We start from the raw sequence: 16,921 nt of genomic DNA, 5'->3' as shown, positions 1-16,921 counted from the left end.
TTCAGACCTTCCTCCTCTCTCTGCCCAGGGCCCTGAGAGAGAGGACCTCTGGCATGCAGGACACCCTGGGGAAGGCCCTGACAGTGACTCAAGTGCAGTCTGATGTCACCACCCACCCCCCACCCCCTGGATTCTCAGCACTTTCTCACTCCACGGCCACGGCTCAGGGACACGGAGAACAGAAGGGCCGCCCTGCTTCCCAGCATCCACAGCCTCTTCATTACAATTAAACACACAAGGACACAGGTAAGAACAGCCTGAGGCACACGTGCCAAGGGTGAAAACGGGGCACAAAGGGGTACAGGCAGCAGTGGGGAGGGAGACCAAACCCACACCGGGCTGTCGTCAGGAGTGGGGAACACGGAGATCCCGCCACTGCTGGTCCACGAGGCCCCTACCTCTGCCCCCGAGGACCTGGCCCAGCAGCCTTCCTTCAATTCTTCAAGGGCATCCTCCTGCCTGAGCTTCCACCTGGAATGCTCTCCCGCCTCCTTGCTGACTCTACACCCCTTCCCACTAAACCGCACTTCTGCAGAAAAGCTGTTGCCCCCCGCATCCACAATGCCCTCTGGCCGGTCGGTGGACATGCCGTTGCATATGGGAGCAGCTCCTCTGGCCGTGAGCACAGAGACAGGGGCTCCAACCCCAGTGGTACAGGCCCAGGAGGGGTAATGTACAGGGAGAGGCCACAGGCAGCCGTGGTGGCTTTGAGGGCCCCTGGGCTCATCCCTTCAAAGGGCCCTGCTCAATGCAGTAAAAGGTTCCTTGGCCAAGCTTCCAGGCCCAGCATAGGGGCGGGGGGCTGTGCAAAGGGGCCCAGGCCCTGGCTTCTGTGAGGGTGCTCATCTCCCAGGAGACCTTGGGGAACCCCCCCCCAAAACGTGGGCGCTGGGGATGGGAAGCCTGGAGCAGGGTGCAGCCTCTCCTCCCAGCACTTTCTGCTCTCTCTTCCTTTCCTCACACAGGAGTGGGAAGACCCACACCTGCACCTTCCAGGACGAAAGCATTCACATTTTTAAAAGTCCAGCTCCTCGTTGCACACGCCTGTAATCCCAGCTACTCGGGAGGCTGAGGCAGGAAATTGCTTGAACCCGGGAAGCGGAGGTTGCCGTGAGCAGAGATTGCACCACTGCACTCCAGCCTGGTGAAGGAGCAAGACTCCGTCTCAGAAAAAAAAGTCCAGCTCCTCAGTGGCACTCGCCACATTTCAGGTGTCCAGCAGTCACGCACGGTGGGGGCTGCCCCGGACAAGGCAGGGATGGAGCGTGTCCAGCACAGAGAACGTTCCACTGGGCAGCGCTGACCTTGAGGGTGCAGATTAGGTGTGGACCTCAGGGAAGGGGCTGTGGGGCCGCTCAGTCTACCTCTAACCCTGTGTAGTGGGGGAAGAGTACCCCAGCCCTACCCAAAAAAAAAACGCAAGTCCCCCTGGACCCTCAGAATGTGACACTGGAAACAGGGTCACTGCAGATCTAATTAGCTAAGGATCAAGATAAGATTATCCTGGATTTAGCGTAGGCTTCAAATCTAATGACTGGAGGCACAGTGGCTCACGCCTGTAATCCCAGCAGCATTTTGGGGGCCAAGATGGGAGGATCACTTGAGCCCAGGAGTTCGAGACCAGCCTGGGCAACATAATGAGACCTTCCTTGTCTCTAAAAAAACTTTTTTGGCCAGGCGCGGTGGCTCACTCATGTAATTCCAGCACTTTGGGAGGCCGAGGCGGGTGGATCACCCTAGGTCAGGAGTTCGAGACCAGCCTGGCTAACATGGTGAAACCCCATCTCTACTAAAAATAAAAAATTAGCTGGGTGTGGTGGTGCACGCCTGTAGTCCCAGCTACTCAGGAAGCTGAGGCAGGAGAACCTCTTGAACTCGGGAGGTGGAGGTTGCAGTGAGCTGAGATCGCACCAATGCACTCTAGCCTGGGCAACAGAGTGAGACTTTGTCTCAAAAAAAAAAAATCTTATTGGCCGGGTGCGGTGGCTCACGGCTGTAATCCCAGCACTTTGGGAGGCTGAGGTGGAGGGCTCACTTGAGCTCAGGAATTCGAGGCTGCAGTGAGCTAGGATCACACCACTACACTGCAGCCTGGGCAGCAGAGTGAGACCCTGTCTCTTGAAAAAAAATTACACACTTGCGTGCACACACGTACTCACACGCACACTGGCATGAGCGCACACACACGCGTGCGCAGTGTGTGAACTCTTTGATGTCCCTGCCCTGGCTGCCTGGCCGGGGGCTGTCTTTTATTTAGGCCACGCATCTGATTCTTCCCAGGAGCCTGGAAGCTACTCTGAGGTTTGGAATCCTAGAGCAATTTCACAGCTTCCAAATACAGCATCCTCCTCATTTCACAGTTCCTTACGAATTCTGGTCACGCTTTCCATTTGTTTAGCAAGCTTCTGTTTTAAAGGGTTGCACTGCAAGCCACACTTTTATTTGCTTCCCTTACCAAGTGGGAGTTTTCAGGCACAAAATCTTCAATGGCTATGCCTGAAAGTAGAGTGTTTTCCAGACAAAGTGTCTACCACCGCGGAGGCCAGGGTTCCATGGCTGACCTGGAGCCTGCGCCCTCCTCCTGTGGGATAACAGGGGAAAGAACAACTTTGCTCCTAAAGTGATGGATCATTTATACAGCTACTGAAGAAACAAGGAGTCAAATCAATGCCTTTAGGGCTGAAACAGAAAGATAACCTCAGGATTAAAAAAAAAAAAAAAAAAAAGCCAAGTAGCATTATCATGTCTGGAATCAGACCAAGTGCAAGTCTTGGGGGATGTGCTAGAGAATTGGACCAATGGAAGATCAGCTCAACCGGCATTTGTTGGGGGCCCACTGTATACTCAGCTCCGGGGAGAGAAGATGAGACACGGCCCCTGCCAGGCCCCAGGGTCCGGGGGAAAGGGATCCAGGGGAAATGGGAGGTCTGTGCCCAGCCCCACAAGCACCTCTCTGAGAACCGTGGGAGCCCTGGCAGCCACACCCATCATCTATGTCTGCAACGGCTTTTATCTGGGCTTAGACCACTCTTCACAGGTTGAGGGCAGCCCCATGAGAATGCCACCCACGCATCTGACAAGCTGGCTACAAACCTAGGGGTTCCTACAATCCCTTCACGTTTGATAATTTGCTAGAGTGACTTGGAGAGCTCAGGAAGGCGCTAGACTTACAATTACAGCTTTATTACAAACAATGCAATTCAGGACCAGCCACAGGAAGAGACGCGCAGGGTAAGGTCTGGGAGCGTCCTGGACTCAGAGCATCTGTGACCTCTCCCGTGGAGTTAAGAGGCCTCCCCTTTGGGCCCATCGTCATAGCATCACCAACTGGGGGAGCAAGGGGCCAATGGAACCTCTGGAAATCCAGGGCCCCCATTGAAGCTTCATTTCTTCAGTGGGATTGATGGGATCACAGGCCACAGAGTGAACTCAGCCTCCAGCCCCTCCCTTCCTGGAGGTCTTAGAGCCCCCCACCCCTGCCATGAATAACAAAAATACTCCTTTCACTTGGGAAATTCCAAAGACTTAGAGCTACCTCGAGGGAACTGGGGACGAGGGCCAGGCGCATTCCGAATGATACAGCATCGGCCCACCCTGCACCCCAGCCCACCATCAGCTGCCCCCGAGGAGCACACTGTGGGGGCCTCCACCCACCGGGCACAGAGATGCAGCAGAGGCCGGTCTCCAGCAAGAGCAGAGGCAGCAGAAGCCGGGACGGCGGGCAGTGGCTTTGCTGCCCAGCTCCAGGCCATTCCCGGGAGCAGAGCAGCGTCTGCTCTGGGACCCCTGGTCACTGAGGAACCTCAGGGGGTGTTCAGAGATCACAGATGTGCTTCCCTGGGCCACTGGGACCCAAATGGGAGGGAGGGTCAAGGTCGCCAGGGCAAGGACTGAGGTCTGACTTTTTCTATTGACCCTGGGAAGCCAGGTGAGGAGGGGTAGGGACAGCCTACAGCAAGGCCAGCGGAGGCTGCAGACATGGAAAGGAGTAGGGATCCCAGGGACAGTGGCAAGGCCACTTACAGGGGAGAGGACACAGGAGGAGGAGCTGCCTGTGCATGTGTGGGCAAGTGGAGCTGCGGTGCCACCTGGGGTGGGGGAGGGGCTGGGAGGCTTGTGGGAGGAGCAGCCCCCCAGACTGGGTGGGTCCCGGGAGGTGTCCTGGGAGGCCTGGTGGGAGAACATGGCTCAGACCTGGTGTCCAAGAAAGAGAAGCCTGTGGGCCACAATGGGCCACCGCAGGTCTTTGGCAGCTTTTCCGCAGGTCCCAGCACCCTCCTTCTCACACCTACAGGCTCATCCCATACCAGGGGGCTCCCCTCTGCCTCCCACCCTCGTCTGGTTTGCAGGTGGTGGGGAGGGGAGGGCTCGTGGCCTGCCAGTGCACCAGTGCCTATTGCTGGTGAGGGGGCTTTGTGCTGTCTGGGGTAGTGTGGGGAGGGGACCTGTGGCTCTGGTCAACTGGCCCAGAGGGTAGAGGGGGGTGTGGGGTGAAGCCAAGATAAGCAGGTAACGATGAATTCCCACCTGAGAAGCTTGGACTCAGTTCAGCCAGCCACAGGGCCCGAGGTACCCAACCACGCCATGGGCCCCCTCCACCCTGCCATCTGCAATGAGGGTAAGAGGGTCCCAGGGCAGAGTACGGCACATGCAAAGAGACCCCAGCCCAGAGCCCACACTGGGTCACGTCCCTGTTCCTCACAAGCATCCTGCTTGCATACAGTGCTGACTCATTCATTCAATAAACACTTATTAAACACCTACTGTTTGCAGAGCCCACGGTCTTGCATGATACTGAGCTCTGAGAGTGAGCTGTTATTGAAGGCTTTTTACTCCTTCCCAAACCAGAAGGGCAACTAATTTGGTATTTTGTTTCCATACCAACAGATTTCGGGTTTTTGTTTTTTGTTGTTGTTTTTTTAGAGACAGAGTTTGGCTGTGTCACCCAGGCTGGAGTGCAGTGGCATGATCATAACTTACTGCAGCCTTGACCTCCTGGGCTCAAACGATCCTCTCTTCTCAGCCTCCCAAGTAGCTGGGATTACAGGCTCGAGCTAAAGCACCTGGCTCATATCAATAGATTTCTAAATGTCCTTCCAAATGAACACACAGCATTATTCAGATCTCATAAACTTATGAAGCTTAGAGCAAGTGCCATGACGGAGAAGTTGGGTTCCTTATTCTTTCTACATCTGAAGCATTTGAAAATTTCCATAATAAAGTGTATTATTATTATTATTATTTTTCTGAGACGGAGTCTTGCTCTGTCACCCAGGCTGGAGTGCAGTGGCCCAATCTCGGCTCACAGCAACCTCCACCTCCTGGGTTCAAGCAATTCTTCTGCCTCAGCGTCCGCGGTAGCTGGGACTACAGGTGCGCACCACCATGCCTGGCTAATTTTTTGTATTTTTAGTAGAGACGAGGTTTCGCCATGTTGGCCAGGCTGGTCTTGAACTCCTGACTTCATGATCTGCCTCCCTCGGCCTCCCAAAGTGCTGTGATTACAAGCGTGAGCCACCGTGCCTGGCCAATAAAAAGTTTAAAAGAGAGAGAGAGAAAAAAAGCAAAGGGCTGTACCCAGCCTGCCAGGGTAGAATCTCTTCCTCTGCCCAATCCCTGGCTGAGCTCGGCTGGCGCCTCTTTGGTCATCTGCAATACGGAAATCATAATGAAACTGACTTGGAGGGTTACAGGAAGGATTAAATCAATAACCTGCATGAAGTCTTGGTACAGCCCCAGAACACAGTAAGTGCACTGTGAGCTGTTACCACGGACCAGGTAGGATGCTGGGTGCTTCCAGGAGTGCTGTGTCCCATCTTCTCATTTACAGGTGAGAAAACTGAGGCCCAGAGGCCAAGTGAGCGTCAGGGTGGGTTGACACGAGCAGCTGGCCGAGGCTGACTCCCAGCCAAGCCTCCGCAGCTTCTTCTGCCCTGCGCATGCCCCACACTGAGGCCGGCCTCCCTCGCTCCCTCGGTCTCCCCAGCAGCTGAGAGGAATCCCTGGAACCTTCAACCTTCCCACTTATTAAGCCATCAATGCTGCATCTGTGTTGATGCCATCAGTCAATATGAGTAAATACCCTTCGCTGTTCTCTGGGAACACAGGCCAGCACATCAAAACCAGACTTCAATATGATATAATATGGAAGGAAATGAAAACTATCAATAAAATGCAAATTCTGCAAGGCATCAGATGAATTCATGACCCCTGTTTCTCCCCTCGCTGTTTACACCACCACATCACTCACTGTCTCTGCAATAGGAGAAGCCTGGTTTATGAATAAAGAAACGATTCCCAGAGCCGTTACCCACAGGGTGCGTGGGGCGATTCATCATTCTCTCCCAGTGGAGGGCGATTAAAACGCATCATAAAGGCAGTAGCAATCTATCGGGAGGAGTCGCAAGTTTGCTATGGTTTTTGTTTGAAGTTGCTAACCATTTTTGCAAAAGTGGAAGGAGAGCTGAAGACCCCTTTAGGCCTGCGTGCTGCAGGAAAGCCCAGCCGGCAACGGAATGGGTTGTGTGCCGAAAGATCCGAACCGAGGGCAGTGGACGTGTGTTGTCCTGCAGGTCCAGGTCCGGTGTGGACTTCTCTTTCTCTCCCCTGCCACTCACCACCCTCCACGTCTCTGAGCGTCTACCTCTACCTCTTCTGGTCCTCAGACCTGGAACCTTCTATCCCCCACCCTGCTTCACACCACCTGATGGATCTCCACTCTGAGCTCCCAGCCTCAGCCCCAGACCAGAGCTTCAGACTCTGAAACACATGCTCAGCCCCACAATGACCACTTCTTAAGATACTGAAGTCAACTTTATTTACAAAACACTATTCTGGCCAGGTGCGGTGGCTCATGCCTATAATCTCAGGACTTTGGGAGGCCAAGGTGGGAGGATCCCGAGGTCAGGATTTCGAGACTAACCTGGCCAACATGACGAACCCTCATCTTTACTAAAAATACAAAAATTAGCTGGGCATGGTGGCAGGCACCTATAATCCCAGCTACTCAGGAGGCTGAGGCAGGAGAATCACTTGAACCTGGGAGGCGGAAGTTGCAGTGAGCCGAGATTGCGCCACTGCACTCCAGCCTGAGCAACAGAGTGAGACTTCGTCTCAAAAAAAAAAAAAAAAACCACCACCACCACTATTGTTAGTGTCAAAATTCTACAAAGCTTCCATTTGGCCAGCATATAGTCACTCAAGTAGGGAGAGATCATTCAAAATTCCTTTTGACAGGAGTCTGGTTTCTGGCTGTGGTTCCAGATGTTGGTCATGGGGGAAGTAGCAGCTGGGACAGAAAAATTCAGAAACACGTTGGTGGGGAGTGACATCTGGTCACACCTGAAGGATGCAGGAGAGCCCTTGGCCGAAGAAGTCCTGGAGGGGTCCATGCCACGCCCTGGAGGAACAGGAGGGAAGGGGGTTCCTGGTCCTGAACTGTCCCCCGGGCCCACAGAAAACTCAGGTGCATGAACTGCACTTAGGGGACGAGAGAACGAAGCTGATGCCAAGGTGAGGCCCAGGAGGAGGAAGGGGAGAGGCCTCTGTTCTGCTAAGAACAGTCCTCAGTGAGGGGCCATCTGGGGATGTTCTCTGCTGGTTGTCCCAATTGAAAAAGTGACTGGAGGCTGGGTGCAGTGGCTCACGCCTGTAATCCCAGCACTTTGGGAGGACGAGGCAGGTGGATCATGAGGTCAGGAGTTCAAGACCAGCCTGACCAACATGATGAAACCCCATCTCTAATAAAAATACAAAAATTAGCCAGGCGTGGTGGTGGGTGCCTGTAATCTCAGCTACTCGGGAGGCTGAGGCAGAGAATTGCTTGAACCCGGGAGGTGGAGGTTGCAGTGAGCTGAGATTGCACCACTGCACTCCAGCCTGGGCAACAGAGCAAGAAGACTCCATCTTAAAAAAAAAAAAAAAAAAAAAAAAAAAAAAGAAAGAAGAAAAAGCTGCTGGCAATTGGAAGTTTTGCTCCAATAATTTTCTCTCTCTGTATCCAATGCACCTGCATTGGAATGTTTAGATTTTTCTTGCTTTGGTGCTTTGACTGTAAACTCTATTTCACCCGAGTGGAGAGTGGCTTCCACTAAGCTCTTCTCCAGGCACCTCCATCCTTGTTGTTCCTGATGACTGCTGGTTAAGGCCGGCATCTTTTCAGGATGGCTGAGGCCCTCATATGGTCTCTTGATATGGTTAAATTTCTCAAGAAGCTGGGGGTATTTCTGTTTGTTTTTTGAGATGGAGTTTTGCTCTTGTTACCCAGGCCAGAGTGCAATGATGCAATCTCGGCTCACTGCAACCTCCGCCTCCTGGGTTCAAGCCATTCTCCTGCCTCAGCCTCCCAAGTAGCTGGGATTACAGGTGCCCACCATCACGCCCGGCTAATTTGTGTATTTTTAGTACACACGGGGTTTCACCATATTGGTCAGGCTGGTCTCGAACTCCTGATCTCAGATGATCCACCTGACTCATCTTCCCAAAGTGCTGGGATTACAGGCATGAGCCACTGCGCCCGGCGAAGCTGGGTTTTAAACAAGTGAAAACTCTGCTCCAACACAAGAGAACTATCTAAAAGCTGAAGACTGCTGCCTGTGCCATCATCTCCCAAGGAAGTCTGCAGCATCGAGGCCCTGGCTCAAGTGTCGACTCTGACAACTTCATATACTCCCTGGGAGGAGCACACACCCCAGCACAGCGCACAGCCCCCTAATGACACGGAAGGACCACAGTAGACTGCACTGAAATCCCACAACATCCCTCCCAGGCTAAACCCTGGCAGGTCCTCTTGTTCCAATTAGTTTTCTTTTTGCTGGGAGAAGGATGAATAATCTGGAAGGTTCCCAGCCCCCGGGGTACCCACAGGGAGAGCAAGTGGAGGGAGGCACATTGAAGAAGAAGGCCAAGTTCCGGATGCGGTGGCTCAAGCCTGTAATCCTAGCACTTTGGGAGGCCGATGCGGGCGGATTGCCTGAGCTCAGGAGTTTGAGACCAGCCTGGGCAACACAGTGAAACCCTGTCTCTACTAAAATACAAAAAATTAGCTGGGCATGACGGCACGTGCCTGTAGTCCCAGCTACTCGGGAGGCTGAGTCAGGAGAATGGCTTGAACCCAGCAGGCAGAAGGTGCAGTGAGCCAAGATCATGCCACTGCATTCAGCCTGGGAGAGAGTGCGAGACTCCGTCTCCAAAAAAAAAAAAAGAAGGCGGCCAAGTTACTTCCCAGGGCTCCCCCTTCTCTCTTTTTTTTTTGAGACAGAGTTTTGCTCTCGTTGTCCAGGCTGGAGTGCAATGGTGTGATCTTGGCTCACTGAAACCTCAGTCTCCCGGGTTCAAGCGATTCTCCTGTTTCAGCCTCCCAAGTAGCTGGGATTACAGGTATGTGCCACCACACCTGGCTAATTTTTTTTATTTTTAGTAGAGACGGGGTTTCACCATGTTGGGCAGGCTGGTCTCGAACTTCTGACCTCAGGTGACCCGCCTTCCTTGGGCTTCTAAAGTACTGGGATTACAGGCATGAACCATGGCCTGTAGGTAGCCTGGCCACCTCTTCTCTTAAACTCTTCCTTTACACCCCTGGAAACCTCATCCCATGTGACAACCTCCAACCCCAGTTTTTGGTTTCAGCTAGGCCACCAGCTGGACGTTTTTAAAAACATCTCTCAACTCCATGCCCTCCTCTGCATCCCACTGCCACGACATTAACTCAAACCTCTATTCTTGCTCTTACTGGCCTCCCTGACTCTAGTAGCTGCTGTCATCATTCTTCAACCCCAGAGACTTCTAAATTATACATCTGATTACATCCGTCCTCTGTTTAATGTGCCCCAGAACCACCATGACCAAGTGCAATCTCCTCTGCTGACCCTCCCAGGCTTTGACAATGTGATTTCTGCTATATGTCCATCTTGCAATTAAAGTTTTTAAAAAATGTTTAGTGATAAGCTGTTTGTAACAGATGAACTTTCTGTGCAGACTGAGACAGACTGAAAAGAAAAAAGATGGAAGAGGCACACCTTACCAACACCAGTGATGAGAAAGCTGGTAGAGCCGTCTTGGCTATATTAGTACCAGAAAAATCAGACTTTAAGACAAGCAGTATCACCAGACATAAAGAAGGTCACTTAATAATGGTAAAAAATACACCTATAATCCCAGCACTTTGGGAGGCCAAGATAGGCCGATTGCTTCAGCCCAGGAGTTCAAGACCAGCCTGGTCAACATGACAAAACCCTGTCTCTACAAAAAAACAAGAAAATTAGCCAGGTGTGGTGGCCTGTGCCTGTAGTCCCAGCTACTCAGGAAGCTGAGGCGGGAGGACTGCCTGAGCCCAGGGAGGTAGAGGCTGTAGTGAGCCGAGACAGCACCACTGCACAGCCTGGGCAACAAAGTGAGACCTTGTCTCAAAAAAAGGTCAATACATCAAGAAGTCATAACAATCCTAAGTATATATGCTCCTAGTAACAAAGCATCGGCCAGGCGCAGTGGCTCACACCTGTAATCCCAGCACTTTGGGAGGCCGAGGCGGGTGGATCACCTGAGGTCAGGAGTTTGAGACCAGCCTGGCCAACATGGCAAAACCCTGTCTCTACTAAAGATACAAAAATTATCGTGGCTTGGTGGCGGGTGCCTGTAATCCCAGCTACTTGGGAGGCTGAGACAGGAGAATCACTTGAAACCAGGGAGTTGGAGGTTGCAGTGAGCTGAGATCGCACCACTGTACTCCAGCCTGGGCAACAGAGCAAGACTTCATTCCAAAAAAACAAAAAACAAACAAAAAAACCAAAAAGCATCAAAACACAGGAAGCAAAAACGGACTGAACTAAAGGAAGAAATTTACAAAGTCCAATTCTGGGAGCTGTGAACACTCTTCCATTAGTAACTGAGAGCAGACAGAACATGAATAAGGATGTAGGAGATGTGGACACAACTTAATCATTAATCAACTTAACCTAACTGAAATACATAGAGCATTCTGCCCAACAACGCATAACATACATTCTTTCCACGTGCACAAGAAACATTTATTTACCTAGACAGATCATAGGCAAGTGTACTAGTTCTCAAACTTTCAGGTCTCAGAACCCATCAGTATTCCTAAGGTTATTATTAAGGACTTCGAAGAGCTTTATTTTTTTAAGCGGGTTGTATCCATATATATTTACCATATTAGAAAACTAAAACAGAAAATTCAAAAATATTTATTCATTTAAAATAATAATAACCAGCCAGCATGGTAGCTCACACCTGTAAACTCCAGCACTTTGGGAGGCAGAGGTAGGCGGATCACTTGAGGTCAGGAGTTCGAGACCAGCCTGGCCAACGTGACAAAACCCTGTCTCTACTAAAGATACAAAAGTTAGCCAGGCATGATGGTATATGCCTATAATCCCAGCTCCTCGGGAGGACTTGCACTTGGGAGGGTGAGGCTGCAGTGAGCCAAGATGGCACCACTGCACTCCAGCCTGGGCAACAGAGTGAGACCCTGTCTCAAAAAATAAAAATAAAGTCCAGGGATGGTGGCTCATGCCTATAATCCCAGCACTTTGGGAGGCCAAGGCAGGTTGATCACCTGAGGTCAGGAGTTCGAGACCAGCCTGACCAACATGGCAAAACCCCGTCTCTACTAAAAACACAAAAATTAGCTGGGTGTGGTGGCAGGCGCCTGTAATCCCAGCTACTTGGGAGGCTGAGACAGGAGAATCGCTTGAACCCGGGAGGTGGAGTTTAGAGTAAGCCAAGACCGTGCCATTGCACTCCAGTCTGGATGACAAAATGAAACTCCATCTCAAAATAACAATAATAATAATAATAATAATAACATATAACAAAAATTTTAAACACTATATAAATTAAAAATATATATTTCCTGCCTTCCTTTTGTTGGCACCTGGCCAGGGGATCTGCATTCCTCACACTCGGTCCAGTGTCCCCTCTACCTAAACCCTAGGAGTTTTCTTAAAAGGACATTTGGGGCTTCAAATGACTGAGTGCCTGTCAAGTCCTGCCCTCTTGCTGTCCCTCCTGTACACAGTGTGCACTAAAGGGTTTATCATGTTTCTGGGGTCTTTAACTGTTTGAGAACTGGCCTCTTTTTATCATTACCTTGACAAGATTCCAGGCCCCTCAGAGATGACAGCTAATGATTATGGAGCTCAGTGCAGGGGACACCAACGTGAGGGTTGGACTCACTGCCCATGGGAGAAATGCATGCTCAGGCCTAAATTAAAGCAACGCAAGGCCAGGCACGGTGGCTCACGCCTGTAATCCCAGCATTCTGGGAGGCCGAGACAGATGGATCACTTGAGGTCAGGAGTTCAAGACCAGCCTGACCAAAATGGCGAAACCCCGTCTCTACTAAAAATACAAAAATTAGCTGAGTGTGGGGGTGAGCGCCTGTAATCCCAGCTACTTGGGAGGCTGAGGAGGAGAATCTCTTGAACCCGGGAGGCAGAGGTTGCCGTGAGCTGGGATCGTACTACTGCACTCCAGCCTGGGCGACAGAGCGAAACCCTGTCTCAAACAAAACAAAACAAAGCAACGCAAGATGTTTTCCTCTGACCAACTGCTGGGCACGGCGTTGTTTGTTGTCTACGTTTTTGCAGATGTTCGTTGCTTTGGATGAGACATAACAGTGCCCTTGATTAATAAAACAATTCATTAAATTTCAGCCTCTGCTCTTTAAAGCCTAGCAGGACACTGCCCATTGGCTTCTCGGAGCACCTGGGCAATGCTTTGACAAGTGTGTAATTTATTTCTCCAAACATACTAGCAGGCCCTCCTTTTCCAATTAGTTTTACTTCTTTTTTTTGTTTGTTTGTTTGTTTGACACAGGGTCTCAACACTCTGTCACTCTGTCACCCAGGCTGGAGTGCAGTGGTGTGATTTTGGCTCACTGTGCAACCTCTGCCTCCCAGGCTGAAGCAATCTTCCCACCTCAGCCCCGCAAGTAGCTGGGAATACAGGCATGCAACACCATGCCCGGCTGATTTTTGTATTTTTTTGTAGAGATGGGGTCTCACTACATTGCCCAGGCTGGTCTCGAATTCCTGGGCTGAAGCAATCTGCCCACTTTGGCCTCACAAAGTGCTAGGATTACAGGTATGAGCCACTGCACCTGGCTCTAATTAGTTTTCAATCTTGCCCAGCTGCAGTGAGGCAGCCCCTGACAAGCCCACTTTGCCCCAAAGTTGCCGAGAGGAAGGCTGCTCTGCCCATGGTCCTGCAGACTGCCCAGCTGGAGCCCTACCTGCCACCTGCAGAATGCCATGTCTGGCCACGTCGTAGAACGGGTGACTCGTGCTCAGCGTGGGATCCTGGCCAGCCATGGGCACCACCGAGGGCCTCCTCCTCACTGCACCCAGCACAGCAGCCGCCGCCGCCTTGTCTCTCTGCAGCTCTGCGGCAAAGAAGATTAAAGGAAGTCAGTGCATTCTCCAGTAAGGCGGGGAATGAGGGAGCCTCCTGATGCCTTTCATAAGACAGTCACCCACCTCTGCTGCACACCCACTATGCGCCCTGCCTCAGCCGAGCACCCACTATGCGCCCTGCCTCAGCCGAGCACCCACTATGCGCCCTGCCTCAGCCGAGCACCCACTATGCGCCCTGCCTCAGCCGAGCACCCACTATGCGCCCTGCCTCAGCCGAGCACCCACTAAGCATTCTCTCCCAGCCATGCACCCACTGTGTACTCTACCTCGGTTGTACACCCACTAAGTGCCCATCCAGTGTCCAGCACCATGGAGGGAGAAAAATAAGACCTAAGGGTCAGATACTGTCCACATTGACAGGGGTGGCAACTAAGGCTCAGAGAGGGAGAGTGACTTGCTAACTGGCAGCAAGATGTGGACTTAACCTTGAACCTCCAGCTCCAAATTCTGACCCAGGCCTCCATGAAAGACCCTGACACTGGCAGCCAGCAGGAAGCCAGTGCTGCCGAAAGCACCAGGGTGGGCTGGGGTTGAGGGCAGGCACTGGGGTCACTGCCATATGAGGAAGAAAGAAAAGGCTGCCCTCCTAAGTTGAATCTTGGCAGGGGAGGTTCTCATGCAAAACCAATCAGGGTTCTTAGAGAAATGTTTTCAGCTGCAAAAAAGAACAGGAATTTTGAATTTCAAGGTTAGAGTACATGTAGGACCCCAGGTGTAGGGGATTGAAGACTATCCCCTCCCCACCCCAGTATTCCTCCTGGAGCTCGGAATGTGACCTTATTTGGAAGTCGGGTCTTTGGAGATGTAATTAGTTAAGATGTGGTCAACTGGATCAAGGTGGGCCCTGAATCCAATGACTCAGGAGATACAAGGGGAGGGTGTGTGAGGACGGAGTCACAGACTAGTGTGATGCGGCCGCAAGCCAAGGGACACCAGGAACCATCAGAAGATGCAAAAAGGACCCTCCCCTGGAGCCTTCGGGAAAGTGCAGCTCTGTAGACACCTTGACTTTGGCCTGGTGGCCTCCAGAACTGAGACAGTGACCTGTTGTCTTAAGCCGCCAGGTTGTGGCACTTTGCTGGCGGCCCGAGGAGATGGGTAGAGTCAGCTCCCATGGAGTTCGGAGGCCCAGGGCATGACGAGGCTGGTGAGGGTGCCCGAGGAGAAAGCACTGGCTTTTCTAACAATTTCTGGAGGTGATTCTGATGCAAAGCCAGATTTGAGATTCACTCATCCAGACCAACACCCCATTGAGAAGGGAGCATGAGGCGGGGCCTGAGGGCTGCCTCACATGGGCTGGAAGCTGCCTCCGGCACCTCCCTGCCCACTCAGTCCCCGTCCACCCCAGTCCTTGGGGTGTTTACCTGGTATTTACTCAGCACCGCTCTGTGCAGGAATGGGGCGGGGGATGGGGCCAAGGCCCCTGTTCATCAACAGGTGTGAGGGTCCCAGGGTGGGGTGAGTAGGGGGTGCCACAGGACACCCCTCCTTCCAGTCAGTCAACAAATATGCATTGAGTACCTACTATGTGCCAAGAACACTTTCCGGCAGTGAGGACCCGGCAGCCACACAGGCAAAGCCCCTGCGTCGGGCAGAACAGAGGCCTCCCAGTGATGTCCACATCCCGCTCCCTGGACCCTGTGCATGTGACCGTCTGTGGCAAAAGCGATTCTGCAGAGGGGATTAAGTTAAGGATCTTGAAATGAGTGGGTTATCGTGGATTATCCAGTTGGGCCCAAAGTACAGTTGTCTCTCAGTATCCTGGAGGGATTGGTTCCAGGACCCCCCAGGGATACCAAAATCTTTGGAAGCTCAAATCCCTGATAGAAAATGGCATAGTGTTTGCAAGGAACCTACACACATTCTCCCGTATTGTTCAAATCACCTCTAGATTACTTATAATACCAAATACAATGTAAATGCCATGTAAGGAATTTTTATGCTGTTTGTTGTTGTTTTGTTTTGTTTGAGACCGAGTCTCACTCTCTCGCCCAGGCTGGAGTGCAGTGGCATGATCTCTGCTCACTGCAACCTCCACCTCCTGGATTCAAGCAATTCTCCTGCCTCAGCCTCCTGAGTAGCTGGAATTACAGGCATGCACCACCATGCTCAGCTAATTTTTGTCTTTTTAGTAGAGACAGGGTTTCACCATGTTGGCCAGACTGGTCTCGAACCCCTGGCCTCAAGTGATCTGCCTTCCTTGACCTCCCAAAGTGCTGGGATTACAGGTGTGAGTCACCGTGGCTGGCAGTGTACTTTTATTTTTAATTTGCATGGTTTTATTGTGGTATTAAGATTTTTGCAGTTTTTATTGTTGTATTTTTTATGTATTATGTTATGAAGTATTTTTTATTTGCAGCTGGTTGCATCCTTGGATGTAGAACCCGTGGGTGCAGAGGTTGACTATAATTGCAGGGGGTCCTTACAAGAATGAGGCAGGAAGGGCTGAGTCAAGGAAGCAGCCATGACCATGGGTGGAGGCAGAGAGAATGATGGGGAGAGGCTCTGCGGCTGGAGGCAGGATGGGCCCGAGCCCAGGAATGTGGGCAGCAAAGGGCAGGAAACAAAGCCTCCCTGGAGCCTCCGGACGTACACCCGGCCGCCAACGCCTTGACCTCAGCCCAGGAAACACCTTTCGGACAGGTCGGGAAGCTAAGGTCTCTGTGCTATTTGTGCCGCTGACGGGGTGGGGACCTGCTGCGGCAGCCACTGGAAGCTTGCACAGCTCTGTCCTCAGGGATGCCGGCTCTAGTGCGGTGGAGCAGAGGCATGAACAGGGAAAGGAGAGAGACCTAGGGGAGGTGGGTGCAGGAGGTGGGCCTCCAGGGACCTTCACCCCAAGTGTGACAGAGCCACTGGACGTCCTGAGTCGAGCCTGCCTGATGGGGCTTCCAGGATCCCTCTGGCTGCAGAGAAGGTGGAGCAGGAGGCCTGTGGGGGCCGAGCTCTTCAATGACAAGCCCCGGATGTGGGTCCTGGCTGGTGCTGGCCCTGAGTGGCAGTGAAATGGACTGCCCGCCTGCCTCTGGGTGGACAGCTCAGGGATGGACCGCTGCGGGGGTGGGGAGGGGGCACTCAGAGAGTGGCAAAGCCCTGCAGGCAGGAGAGGGCCTCCAAGGTCAGCGTGGCTATGGGAGAGCCAGGCCAGACCACGGAACCTTGAACTTGGGGAGGACTTGGGCTTCATGCAAGGTCAGGAGTTCGAGACCAGCCCTGCCAACGTGGTGAAACCTCCTGGGCCCTGAGAAGATTGAGCAGAAAGATGGAGTGGGACAGCCTGGCCCAGAGGGAGGGAGGAAGGGAGGGGAGCATGTGTATTGGGCTGGAGCTGGGCTGGCCCAGGCCCACTGCGGGAACCAGCCTGGAAACCCCCGTGGCCCTACATGTTAGCCACGTGGACACCCCCATCACTGCACAGGTGGAGGCCTCCTGATGTTTCAGTGCTAAAACGTGCCGTGGAAAACAGCTCCCCAGCAGCTCCCCAGAAAGCC

At 52.4% G+C, this 16,921-nt stretch overlaps 1 protein-coding gene across 2 annotated transcripts in view; it reads right to left on the bottom strand.

Annotated features, from left to right (window-relative positions):
- ARHGAP8 (Rho GTPase activating protein 8) overlaps window positions 1–16,921 on the bottom strand; it is a 109,269-nt gene that overhangs the window by 62,652 nt on the left and 29,696 nt on the right. For both annotated transcript variants that reach the window (XM_031005500.3, XM_063704923.1), the window contains exon 2: window positions 13,250–13,399. In XM_031005500.3, coding sequence (XP_030861360.1) covers window positions 13,250–13,328 — 79 coding nt within the window. In that variant the 5' untranslated portion in view covers window positions 13,329–13,399. The remainder of the gene's footprint in view (window positions 1–13,249; window positions 13,400–16,921) is intronic.

This window comes from Gorilla gorilla, chromosome 23, assembly GCF_029281585.2.
Source record: "Gorilla gorilla gorilla isolate KB3781 chromosome 23, NHGRI_mGorGor1-v2.1_pri, whole genome shotgun sequence".
NCBI classification, from domain to species: domain Eukaryota; kingdom Metazoa; phylum Chordata; class Mammalia; order Primates; family Hominidae; genus Gorilla; species Gorilla gorilla.
This window is presented reverse-complemented; position numbering and strand designations above follow the sequence as displayed.